General features: G+C 42.8%; 1 protein-coding gene across 3 annotated transcripts in view; it reads left to right on the top strand.

The window, feature by feature from the left end:
* Window positions 1-6,729: 6,729 nt before the first annotated feature.
* The window catches only part of INTU (inturned planar cell polarity protein), a 33,745-nt gene continuing 26,343 nt past the window's right edge, over window positions 6,730-14,131 (top strand). The window contains exon 1 of one of the 3 annotated variants that reach the window (XM_081926424.1): window positions 6,730-7,151. In XM_081926424.1, the coding sequence (XP_081782550.1) occupies window positions 7,063-7,151 (89 nt within the window). In that variant the 5' untranslated portion in view covers window positions 6,730-7,062. Of the gene's footprint in view, window positions 7,152-10,618; window positions 10,827-14,131 lie in introns of those variants that run through there. The other 2 variants (XR_014172039.1, XM_081926423.1) reach the window with 2 other exon arrangements.

A 14,131-nucleotide genomic window follows, 5' to 3' on the forward strand; every position in this document is an offset into this window, starting at 1 on the left:
CGACTCTGGGGTTGTGGCGCTCATCTCGCTTTATTGGCCGAGGGAGCCGGCGTACAGCTTCCGGGTCATGTGGCCAGCATGACTAAGCCACTTCTGGCGAAACCAGAGCAGCGCATAGAAACGCTGCTTACCTTCCCGCCGAAATGGTTCCTGTTTATCTAACTTGCACTTTGACATGCTTTCGAACTGCTAGGTGGGCAGGAGCCGGGACCAAACAATGGGAGCTCACCCCATCACGGGGATTCGAACTGCCAACCTTCCAATCGGCAAGCCTTAGGCTCTGTGGTTTAGACCACAGCACCACCCGCGTTTACATATACGCATGTAAAAAGCTATAAACAAAAGAGACAGCTCCCTGCCCCATGGAGCTGACAACCTGGACAGTGGGAGAAGATGAGAGAGAAGGGAAGGAGACACAGGAGCAACAAATAATACAGAGCAGAAGAAGTCAGAAAATCACAGGCCATGAGGGTAGAATGCTTAGCTCCAAGCTTACATGCCTTGGCCACTGTAAAAATAGGGTTTCGCTGAAAAGATACAGTGTGAGGAGGGATTTAAAGGAAGACAGAGACATACCATCATATTTGCTCTTGGACAGTGTTCCAGGCCTAATGGGCAACAAAAGAGATTGGATTCAAAAAACTCTGGGGAAATTGTACAGGCACAGACCCATTTATCTATCTATCTATCTATCTATCTATCTATCTATCTATCATCTATCTTTTTAAACCACCATTTATCCAAGCAGGATCCCAGGCTAGTTAACAAAATGCTGTTTAAAACATGACAATTGCAAGATGCCTCCAATAAAACATGATTTAAATAAAACCTCCATCAAAATTTGAGCTAAAAATTATTGCATACTATGAAACCAGCAGCATTCAGTAATTGTACTAGGACCCCGAGCAGTCAATTTCCTCCTCTCTTTTATGCTGTCTCCATTCTTTTAACATAAACAGCTTTTGGTGAAGCTATTTCTGGTTTTTAATGAAACTGCTCTTGAGCAATATTTAAGTTTGGTCTTTTGTAAGAGAGTACTCAATGTTGGTGTCTACAGGAAACATCTGTGATACAGATCTGTGGGGAAAGGTACTGGCAAACTTCTTCTAATCCTTCTCAACCATAGCAAATCCCTTAAGTGTGTTTTTTGTCGTGAGCCCTGAGACGTTGCCAAGTGAGTGACAGGCTGAGACACATGAGGTGGGGGAACAAGGGGATGGCATTGTGGTGAGCTGAGGCAGCGAAATAAAGGCTGGAGGAGGCAGGTACTCCCTTCTCCCAGGATATGGCTGCTCTGCATGGGAAAGCAGGACTCCAATTTCCCTTCTTCCTTCCCAGAGAGGGAAGCAATAGAATCCAGGATAGGGGATCATTCAACCGCTAGGGGTAAAGGAAGCAGAATCATAACAGGAGGCATAGCCTGGTCACCCAGGACCCAGCAACACTCCCATTGCTGGGGACAGATTCATCCTCCCTGATGTAGTGAGCATCTACATGCTCAGCAATCTTGCAAGGCACAAGCGTCTTGCAAGTAAGCTTCCCTTGCCTGTCTTTAAAAGCTTGGTGGACAGGTAGGCAAACCCGTTAGGACACCTCTGTTGCTTCAGCACAGTTCTGAACTCCTTGCCCCAGTCTCCATAAACTTGAACTGCTGGTTCTAGCCCAGTTAGTCTTGACTTTCCTGTCATCTAGCCTGAGCCTAAAGGCTGCTGTGACCCCACTACCTGTTGCTGAGCTATACCTCTATATTGCCTCAGTAAAGATCTCACCTTGCTCTCAATTAAGAGCCTATTTTGTAATGATTGGAGTGGGAGTCAGATGAGTTTTAGCAGCTGAGGGTTGGTATATGTGGCTCTGCCATTAGGCACAGGGAGGTCACTGCTCCAAACAGCTGATTTTGGGTTTCATGGAAGGGCAGCAAATTGTTAGATATTTAATTATGTTGTATTTTTACTGTAAGAGAGGGCAAGAGGTGCTTGTGGGATTTTCTGCCCTAGGTGGCAAAATAATTTGATCAATCCTTGGTCCTATGCACCCAAATTTGTTTTGTTTTGTTTTGTTTTGTTTTGGAGGGGAAGTACCATTTGCTATTCCAACTCAGGTAGCAAACTATCTTGAGCCAGCCTTGAATATCTTTGGGTACCTTCACTTGACCCTGAAAGTATCTTCAAACCTTTCTCATATCACACATCTGCATCTGCAAATAAAAGTCAGCTTCATGACATTATGTTTGCTGACTGGGAACAGTTATGGACCACTGGCGTTAAATTTACGGCATGTAATGCCTTAAAAGAAAACATAATGAAAATGATTTATAGGTGGTACATGACCCCAGTCAAGCTTGCAAAAATTTATCATTTGCCCAACAATAAATGTTGGAAATGTAATGAGACTGAAGGTACCTTTTACCACCTTTGGTGGACCTGCCCGAAGATTAAAGCCTTTTGGGAAATGATCTATAATGAAATTAAGAAAGTCCTTAAGTGGACTTTTCCTAAGAAACCTGAGGATTTTCTCCTGGGCATGGTTGGCCAATTGGTGTCAAAGAAGGATAGGACCTTTTTTATGTATGCTACTACAGCAGCAAGAATTCTTCTGGCAAAGCATTGGAAGATGCAAGAACTACCTACTCTGGAAGAATGGCAGACAAAGGTGATTGACTTCATGGGACTGGCAGAGATGACTGGCAGAATCCGTGACCAGGGGAAAGAGACAGTGGAAGAGGACTGGAAGAAATTTAAAATATATCTTTAAAATTGTTGTAAAGTTGAGGAGTGTTAAGATGTCAAGGGGTAAGAAGCAGAGAATTACAGCTGTAACTAACAAATTAAAGAAAATTTAATGAAAGGGAATCAAATAGATAATTGACTAGAGGAGTTGCTAAAGAATTGTAAAATAAGGATGCAGCGAAAGGGAGGTATGGGGAAGTCAGGGGAAAGAAGGTGCACGAAAATAAGATTATGAAATTATACATGTTTAAATGTTTTGTATGTTTTTGTTTTGTATGTTTTGTGTTTTGTTTGTTTTTTATTATGTGTTTGGAAAATGAATAAAAATTATTTAAAAAATAAAATAAAAATAAAAGTCAGCTTCAGATAGAAAACAGACGAGACCCTTTTACAGTGAAATTTACCAGAACAGAATAAGTTTCACATTCACACTACAAACAGAGATAACAAAGGTTTTAAATGTCATGTGTGAAAACCTCTTAGCAACAAATGTGATGACCATCAGCCATTCTGATGGTGGCTGGTGGGAAATGTTGTCCCACAACATCTGGAGGACAGCACACTGACTACTCCTGTCTTAGACTTTATATCATCATAGATGTTCTGGAGAAGATGATGAGGCCATGGCAAAGGAAATGTTATGAACCATTTTTTCTCAAATATGCTTTGGTGTTTTGATAGCAAAATGATAGCCTTCTGCAAGGTAAATCTACCAAGCAAGAATCTACAAAATTATTCCATTTTCAAGTGGTTGGTTGGGTTTTTAAGCATTTGTAAATGGAATATATTTCTGGCTTGCTTTTTAACCAATAATAATAGAGATACAAAGTTAGCATGATCAGATGTGTTGGCTGAATTCTAGTCACATCTATTCCAAAGTAAGTCTTACTGAGTTAAAAGTATTTCACCTGCTTAAACAGCCAATATTGTGTGACTGTTTTATGAGTGATTCTCTAAATAAAAATGTTTCAGGTTGTAGACTCTCTGGGAGAAATTAAGCAGAGGTCCTGCTGTTTCTTACCGCCTGAGTGCTCTAATTGCAACTTGAGCCAATTTCACATGTTTGAGTACTGCAGTTGCAAGCATTGCAAAGTCAATACTCTTTTCTAAGAAATATGTGTTGAGGGGTTAATTTAATGTTATTTCTGTAACTAAAACACAAAAAGAAACATTGTCAGTTAACATTAACAATAAAAACACTAATCAGTATTCAAACTAGATTGATGATTGTAAGCTATACGTTCAAACATAGAACATATCTTTGAGGGCTTTGTCTAATAAATTTATTAAGGGATTTATTAAGGTTAACAGAGCAACTTTACACACACACACAAGCAAATTACATTCAATAGAAAGGATGGCTTGTAATTTTACAAAAGAACAGCAACAGTCAAAACAGCAGATAAAGCTGAATAAATCTAATTCCATCCAGATTAAGAAGTTATTAAAAGGCCTGGGACAATAAAAAAGGTTTATTATGACATTGAAAACTAAGTAGGTACTAGGTGATATTTTCTGGAAAGAGTATTCTACCGCTAAGAAGGCCCTGGCTGTTCTTCCTACCTGCCTCTCCTCAAATGGTGGGGTCACCTAGAGGAGACAGTCTGAATATACAGGTATGTTGATGTGGAGGCAAGATATTTTCTAGTGACTTTATTCCAACCCTTTCAAGACTTTAAAGTGAGCATTTGAACCTTCTGAACAATAGAGACTCCACTGCTCAGGGAACATTGAATCTCACACACAGGCAAATGGTGGGACAAATTTCAGGGCCCACTGCTGTTGCCATTGGGCTGTCAGTGGCGTTGCTACAGCTGATGAGGCCTTCTTGGGTAGTGCTGGTGCTGATGGGAGTCTAGGTCCACATGGTGTGCAAGTCCTGCCTGGTATCATTAACATGGCAGTGCCAGCCAGCTGATATGCTTGGTCCATGGGCTGTACCACCTGTCTGTCCTTTACTGATCTGATCACAAATATGCCCCACTCTTTCTATTGTAAAAGTATGCAATGATGAAATATTTGCAATGCAAATACAGTGATGAAATATTTGCAGAAGAAATGTCTACCAGATGGGTGGGGTAGAAATAAATTATTATTATTATTATTATTATTATTATTATTATTATTATTATTATTTACCTCAGTTGTTCTGAGTGAACGGATGGGGACAGGGTAGGGGGCAGATCCACAGCATGGAGAAAAATGGAATTACAAAAGGTCAACCTAGAATCCACTGTCATTGTATGCAAGTACAATGCAAGTACTTTACCCCTTGAGTTAATTCCCACTACACCATACCCTCAAAAAGAAATACCCTAGCTTGTGGAAACTTTCTGCTCATCTCATTATCTCTAGTATATAAAAACACACCCTCGTATTCTTAGGCAAACTCCTCTTATTTCACCTATATGAGGTGGAGTACTGGACATGGGTGGTGCTGTGGTCTAAACTACTGAGCCTAGGGCTTGCCGATCAGAAGGTCGGCGGTTTGAATCCCCACGACAAGGTGAGCTCCCGTTGCTTGATTCCAGCTCCTGCCAACCTAGCAGTTCGAAAGCACATCAAAGTGCAAGTAGATAAACAGGTACTGCTCCGGCGGGAAGGTGAACGGCATTTCCGTGCGCTGCTCTGGTTTTGCCAGAAGTGGCTTAGTCATGCTGGTCACATGACCCGAAAAACTGTCTGTGGACAAACGTCAGCTCCCTCGGCCAGTAAAGCAAGATGAGCGCCGCAACCCCAATGTTGTCCGTGACTGGACTTAACTGCCAGGGGTCCTTTACCTTTACCTTTTTACTGGCTGTACAAAATTTTATGGTGATTTTCTTTACAGGACCTTTTGGCCAAATGTATTTCCATGTTGCTTCCTGAAATGACCTGCAGTCACTTTTCTCCAGTGGCATTTGCAGCTGTTTCCTGAATCTGAGGTTAACTGGAGTGTGTTTAATAATTGACTTTTTATTACTATTTTATTTTGGTGCCTACAGAAACACCTAAGGCTGTGTGCTGGGGGTTTTTATGTGAACAAATTCTCAACAGTTGTATTCCCCCAACCCTGTGTGTATCAAGTCCAGTTGTCAGCTGTTTCACAATCTGGTGCAAAGGATGGGGTAATGTTAATATTATATGATATTTCTTACCCTTTTCCTCTCAGAAATCAGATACCCATCTCAGCAAATGTACATTTGGTACTGAATAAAAATACAGTAAAGAGTGAAGGCTACCCCCCAAAAAAAAAACCCTGGGAAATATAGTTTGCTAAGCTATCATTTGTATAATTTCCCAGGGTGGTTTAACAATCAATCCCTCTTCCCAGGGAACTCTGGGAATTTTAGCTCTGGAAGAGGAATAGGGGGTCTCCTCCTAACAACTCTGAGCACCTTTAACAAACTACAGTGGTACCTCGGGTCACATACGCTTCAGGTTACATACGCTTCAGGTTACAGACTCCACTAACCCAGAAATATTACCTTGGGTTAAGAACTTTGCTTCAGGATGAGAACAGAAATCGTGCTCTGGCGACGCAGCAGCAGCAGGAGGCCCCATTAACTAAAGTGGTGCTTCAGGTTAAGAACAGTTTCAGATTAAGAACGGACCTCTGGAACGAATTAAGTACTTAACCTGAGGTACCACTGTAAATCAATTTTGCTTAAACCACTTGTAATGCTGTTTTCTGTGATGCATGAACACCCTTCAGAAACAAAGCACACAAATATCACAAGAGAGCTCGTATTTTTGGCATCCTGAGATTAAGCACGTTTATTCAGAACCAAGTGTGTGTCACTGAGCTCTATGGAACTGACGTCCGGCTAAGTTTACATAAAATTGCAGCTTTTTCGTGTCTCGATTTTAAAATGTCACGAGCCCTGCCTAATTTTCAGAGTTTGAGGGGACTCTAAGACCCAGGAGAATAAGAGAGGAGGAGGAGGGAGGGCGGACAGGCGTCCCACCTGCTCTGCTAAACTAGAGCAGCAAACCGCGAAGTTTCATCTGCAGAAGTAGTTTGCAGTTGCAACGGCAGGTTAGGGCTCTCTCCCGGTTGCAGCTGGCCATGGGAAGAAGGTGGGGAAGTGAGATCTTCGGAGGAGGTGGAGATCGCCGGGTGCTACAGACGCCAGAGATTGGGAAGTAAATTGCTTCCTTCCAACTCCCGGACGCAAAGGGCTGCTAGCAGCTTGGTAGGTTTCGACGACCCATCTCTCCTCCTCTGCGCTGTTTGCCTTGTCTGGAGTCGAGGAGCGGTTTTGCACGATTGTGCATGAATCCCGATGGACTCTGCAAACGTGGCTTTGCACCCCGGCAATGAGGAGGAAAAGGCGCCGTCTCTTTCCGCAGCATGTTCCGCGTTAGCAAGCGCAGAATCCCCAGACCTGTCACCAGGAACCTGGAGGATCTGGATTCCGTTCAGAGCATCCTGCTGCACAGGTGAGTGCGAACCATTGTGGACTAAGGAAAAGTGCCGGTATGGGGAGCCAGGAGCCCTCCAGATGTTGCTGAACTCAAGCTCCCATCTTCCCAAGCCAGCATGGTCGCAGGCATGGCCAAACTTGGCTCTCCAGATGTTTTGGGACTACCATCCCCATATCCCTGACCACCAGTCCTGTTAGCTAGGGATGATGGGAGTTGTAGTCCCAAAACATCTGGAGGGCCGAGTTTGGCCATGCCTGACTCAAGGGTGATGAGAGCTTGGAGTTCAACAACATCTGGAGTGCACACTGATTCCCCATCCTTAGTTAATGCTTCCCCTTGGAATGTGATATGTGTTACAATTTTTTCTCTCCTCTCTGATGATGATGATAATTTATACCCTGCCCATCTGGCTGGGTTTCCCTAGCCACTCTGAGCGGCTCCCAACAAAACATTAAAAACACGATCAAACATTATAAACTTCCCTAAATAGGGTTGCCTTCACTTTCTTTCCTACACACAGCTGGGGTTACATGCAGCACACTCATACCCCCCTTCTAATTATTTTATTTTCTCCCATCGTTTCCATGTGGAAAATGCTGTGTCATAATTCTGCATATAGCAGAGGAGTCTGTAATATATTATAAGGGGCACCCTCAGCTCTCATAGGGCACTGGCCAGGTCTGATAGGCATTAACGTTGCCCTTATGCCTGCCAACACATTGCACATGATAATGTGAGACACACAAATTCTTGTGACTATGGTAATGATCTTTATTAAGATACATATGTTCTTGAAATTGTCAGCTTAAATGAAGTCCCCCCCCCATACACACCCTTTCTGAGAAAGTTGGGGAAAGTGTAGTGATTACTGTAAATCAAAATCATGGGGTGCTTAATTGCAAGTTTTATATATATTACTGAGAAAACATCATTTAACAGACTATTAATTCTTCTGAATGTAAACATAGTTGACTATTTTTGGAGAGAGAGGAACTCTTTTCTTTTCTTCCATCTACTTCATATACAAAATTAAACATTGTAATAAATAGCTATCTATCCTTCACACTTTACTGGTATAATGTTGCTGTAGTTCATAGGTAGTCAACATGGTCCCATGTTACTAGATTGCATCGTCCATCAGCTTTGGCCAGTCTGTTCAATGGTCAAGAGTGATTGTAACATCTGGAGAGCACCATGTTGTCTACCTCTTCTGTAGCCTTTCTGTGTCAAGGATAATTGCTTCTTTCCCACAGTTTAGTTTTTCTGTAGTATAGTACACTATATCAAATGCAGAAACAAAAGATAAGTGGGAGTAGTATTCACTCTGTTGATTAAGGTATGCACAACACTTTGTCTCCCTGACTGAGATGGCAAATGGTAGTGTTGTAATAACCTGCCTTTAATTCCTAGTCTAGACGGAACAGAAAATAACAACAAAAAAGACTTTAAAATACTGTAGGACATCTCCAGTGAGCTTTACTTACAGACTGTGCAATAAAGAAATCATCTCTTGTTGTTTTCATATACCGTATCTTTTGCTCTATAAGACTCACCTTTTCCCTCCTAAAAAGTAAGGGGAAATGTGTGTGCGTCTTATGGAGTGAATGCAGGCTGCGCAGCTATCTCAGAAGCCAGAACAGCAAGAGGGATTGCAGCTTTCACTGCGCAGCGATCCCTCTTGCTGTTCTGGCTTCTGAGATTCTGAATATTTTTTTTCTTGTTTTCCTCCTCCAAAAACTAGGTGCGTCTTGTGGTCTGGTGCGTCTTATAGAGCGAAAAATACGGTAACTTAATTTATAGACCCTGGTGCTGGACATACTGTGGAGGAGCAGACGGTAGCCTCTGTGTAACAGGAAACTTAATGTTGCTTATACAAGTAGCAGTTCAGCATGGCTACTGCTATTGCTTAACATAACCACAAGAAATTAAAGCCAAGAATGGCAGTTGTTAAAATTACACGTTGTTTCTCCATTTCTTCACTGATGAGTCACAATCTACATTTACTCCTTTTGAGATTTATCCAAGAAACTGACAGTTGGAACACTCTTTTTAATGCTTTCTTCTTAGAAATGTGCTTAGTTCAAAAGAGGGACTTATTTCTAAGTACCGGTAAGTAAGTATAGGTCTAGGCTGTAAGCCCTAACTATAGCATACAGGAGAGGAACGGGATAAATATTTACTAGTCAAAACATTGGCTGTGCATCTCTAGTACAAAAAAAAATGAGAATGGCACCTAAAATGAAAAACTGAAATGGCACCCAGTGACTGCTATGTGCTAGCAGTTTTTGGAAGAACTACCTGCATGACGGGACGCGGGTGGCGCTGTGGGTAAAACCTCAGCACCTAGGACTTGCCGATCGTCAGGTCGGGGGTTCGAATCCCCGCGGCAGGGTGCGCACCCTTTGCTCGGTCCCAGCGCCTGCCAACCTAGCAGTTCGAAAGCACCCCCGGGTGCAAGTAGATAAATAGGGACCGCTTACTAGCGGGATGGTAAACGGCATTCCGTGTGCTGCGCTGGCTCGCCAGATGCAGCTTGTCACGCTGGCCATGTGACCCGGAAGTGTCTGCGGACAGCGCTGGCCCCCGGCCTCTTAAGTGAGATGGGCGCACAACCCTAGAGTCGGACACGACTGGCCCGTACAGGCAGGGGTACCTTTACCTTTACCTGCATGACAGGCAATTCTTCTATAAATTGCTGACAAATAACATCTGACTGTACATTATATACATCTCTCCTCATTGAAGTTATGCTTGGCTCTTCCTCCGCTTTCAAGCTGGAGAAGAAACGTTTCCTACTCCTCATCCAGACCTATGAAGTGCCTCAGATAAGAATGCAACTGAAAGGTTTCCAAGACTTGCAGCCTTAAGAGTTCAGTATTAGGCATGTTTGACCAGAGAGTTAAATGGCACTTACGTTCTAGTGAACACAACCGTGAACTCACTTACTAGGGAGTAAGCCCACTGAACGCATTGGAACTTGCACTTGCGTAGGATTGAGCTGTAAGGCAATGATCCATAGCACCTTCTACCTAGGAATAAGTCCCACTGAATTTACACGTGAGCAAGGATTTGCACGTGCGCAAGATTGCGCTGCAAGGCGCCCAAACCCACTTTATCTAAGAGGGTGGAAACCCGTTGAACCCAGTTGAATTCATTTGTCAGTAGATTGCGTTGCATGGCTACAGTCCTCGCACCTTACCTGGGAGCAGGTAAAGTGCGAGGGCTGTAGCCTTGCAACGCGATCTACTGACAAATGACGTGGGAGCAGGTAAAGTGGGCTGTACCTGGCCCACTGAACCGAGTGGGCACTAGATCATTAGGCAGGGCGACGAATGAAAAGGGTATATAAAAGAGAACGCTTCCTGTGAGCATCCAGAGCGGAGCAAATCTTTGCAATGAGGAGAGTTTGGACTCGGGGAGCTTCTTAGGTTGCCATGGTTTCCGCAGGCTGCGCCAATCGGCGAGCCGCTTGTGGGTCACGTGCTGCGCCTCGGCCTTCCGGAGTTCGCTGTCATGGCGGCGGGCTGCTGCAGATCTTTCTGAGGGGAAGCTTCCTCCGGACTCCATGGACAAAGCGTCGCCGTTGCCCTTTGAGGTTCCTCGAGAACCGCAGGAGCCTGAGGAATGCGAAGGCCGCCTCTCGCCTGGCAGCGGAAGCTCCTGCTCTGCGTCTCTGTCCAGCGGCTCCGAGTAAGGAAGAGAAGGGGGTGGATGCAGCCTTTCTCAACCTGTGACTCCCCAGATGTTGAACTACAACTCCCATCACCCCGAGCTAGCAAGGCCAGAGCTCAGGGATGATGGGAGTTGTAGTCCAACAACATCTGGGGACCCACAGGTTGAGAACCGCTGGAGGGGGGCGCTGTGTAATTGGGGCTCCTGCTGCTGCTATTCCAGCGTTCCAAATATTGGGATTTAGGCTGTTTTTTATTTTAAAAAATCTGTCCATATGTTATTTGCTACTCCGAAAATATCGAGATTCCTTCCACCCCAACCTCCCCTCAGTCATCGCATCAGATAATAGAATTGTGGAGTTGGAAGGACTCACAATAATAATAATAAATTTTATTTATATCCCGCCCTCCCCAGCCGAAGCCGGGGTCAGGGCGGCTAACAACAATAAAATAGTGCAACATTTTAAAAGCATTCCATTATAAAAATTAATTAAAATCAAATTGATGGCAACCATTAAGCTAAAGTTCTGTGAAGATTGCCAAAGGAGGGAGTCAGGCTGCAAGGGTCTTGTTGTCCAACCCCATGCAATTCAAGAATCTTTGGCCCAGCTTGGGACTTGAACCCACAACCCTAAGATTAAGATCCTCATGCTCTGCTGACTGAGCTTTTCCAAACTGCAGAACTAGGATCTTTGATGATGGATGGATGTACCTGCTTACAATCGCAGAGCCCCTCCTCTAAACAGCAGTAACCTTCCTGTCTCTTCATTTGGACACTCTTCATGCCTCTTAGTGCTATGTACATACTGTACATTTAAAGCACTTTACTTCCCCCCAAAGAATCCTGGGAACTGTCTCTATTTCAGTCTCTATATCAAACTTTATTTTGGTCACAGGCCAGAATAAGGTAAGCCATACAGATAAACTGAACACATAAGACTTAAAACAGGTAAGGGATGAAAACGAATAATTAAAATGTGATTATACCATACATAACTTAAAAAGATAAAAACAAGGACAAACGGTTAAAAGCAACCATAAGGGAAGGAACGTAAAGGAGCAACTGGGAACTGTAGTTTACCTCCCACAAAGCCACAATTCCCAGCACCCTTAACAAACTGCAGTTCCCACAATTCTTTGAAGAAAATGAGTTTGGGGGGAAATAAAAATATGGTGTATACATGAACTATATTAGAATGGGATAGATGGGAATTCCTCACCTTTGTTGATTCTTGGCTAGGCTTACTGAAAAGAGGGCTGCTGATTGTTCAGTTGCCCTGGGCAAGAAATTCAGATATTCCCTCCCTTTGGGGTGTAAGTATAAAATGTAAGCCTTCACTCACTAGCCCTGTTTTTGCATTTGTTCTACCCCAGTTGTAGCATCTGTGGTTTACATGCCCTCTCTCTGTTCATCTTCAGCCTCAAGCCCTTCAGGAGCTAGGTAATCAGGGTGCTGTTATTTCACAGAAGTATAGATATTTGTGACTCTTTAAATTTTATATTTCAGAATCTATGGAACTCCTTGCCACTTTAGAATTCGTCAGTGTATCACTTTTTTGCTGCCACCAATTACTTCAGAATGCTTTTAAATCCATCTAATAGCTTGGTATCATAGGCTTAAGCGTGAGATTGATACCGACACTGGAAATAGGATGAACCGTTAACTAAGATAATTTATCAAATGAATATTTTGTATGTAAGGGAATACTGATATTTACATTGGGGTCATACATGTATTGGACAATTTCTAAGGACTCAAGAGCCACTATTGCTAACACCAGCTTCTAAGTGGTTTTACTGCAAGCTAAATTCCCTCAACCTTCACCTCAGCCAAATTCACTCAGTTGGGTCCCAATACTAGGTACAATCTGCCTCTTATTCCAAAGCTTCTCCAGTTGTACTTCTAATTGCTTGGACCATTTAGCTGGTTTTAAATACCCACTTGTGCAACCTTATTTTGGTAAAAATATTTGGATAGAACTTCTGATCAAAACCAGAGATGAATAGTGTTAATATACAGCTCTCTGCTGTCCCCTTTAACATTCTCTGTTTTTTACCTAAACCTCCCTCCTCCTCTGACTCCCATCAAAGACAGTTTCACTGTCAAGAACCTCTAGCCTACTGGAGTCTATTTTTCCAAGACCAATCACAATGAATTTACCTGATCCAGACCCTGTCTATAAATACCTTCTCTCCACTTTCAGAACCTGTTACTAAGCAGCTACCACTGAACAGGTTTGCCAAACATAGCAGCACAAGGCCTTGAACTCTGGCACCAGCAGAGGTCAAAGAAATATTAAAGCACAAACACAGACTACCAGACACACACTCAGTATTTCTATACACACAGCTACCCTGATGCTGCAAAGCAGTTTTTGCACCTCATTCAGACAAGTACTAGTACTAGTAATGCTTGTAATGTTAGCAGCCTCTCCTGGGTTAGAGCATGGTGATTTATTTGTATTCAACCTGTAAAGTGTCTGAGACAGGGGAAGAGTAGGAAAGTGCAACAGGAATTTTTTTTAGCCATTTTGCTCTTCTTTCTTTCTGCACCTTTGGCCCACAAACCATTTTTCCCATCACAATTCATATAAATTCAATCTCCCTTTTTATTTGCCTTAATGCATACAGCTCTTCCAGCAGCAGTGCTAGACCCCAGGGGTTTTTTGCATATAGAGTGTATAACAGAAGTCTGGCTTTCTCAGAAGCAATGTGCACATTTAAATAGTGCTATTACCTTCCAACCTGTTCCTTCTCTCAATCACGTAGAAAAACCCTTTCTTTGTCTTGTGATTTTTTCCATTCAGAGTAGGATTTTAATTGCTATCAGGTCCCTCCCATCCTTTCCTGGTAATCTGACATGCTCTTGCTCTTAAAAATAGAAAAGCATCCTAATGCATCTGAAATTTTCTATCTGGTTTTAGTGACAGAACACAGATTATAAGCTCTTAAATTCCAGTACCTCTTTATTGGTAACATTTTAAACCACATAATTTGTACAGATGTTTTAGTTGCTGACTCTGAATAAAATCAAACGAGTCATAGGATAATGCAATAAGTTGTAGGTTGCAAGGAAATATGAAACTTGATTTTGTGCTCAGACCAGTACCATATCCCACTAACTACGTCAAAATCAGAAATGTAAGACTTGGAAGGGAGCTGGTAGAATAGGCCTTGGTTTACAGTATGGTCCTAACCATGTCTGCTGAAAATTGGCTTATTGAATTTCCTGGGGTTTACTCCCAGTTAAGTGGGGTTGAGATTGCAGCCTTAATTTCCTAATTATGTACAAATCATAGAGTTGTATTCAACTAACCCATACTC

This window comes from Podarcis melisellensis (genome assembly GCF_964234715.1).
Source record: "Podarcis melisellensis genome assembly, chromosome: 9".
NCBI classification, from domain to species: Eukaryota; Metazoa; Chordata; class Lepidosauria; order Squamata; family Lacertidae; genus Podarcis; species Podarcis melisellensis.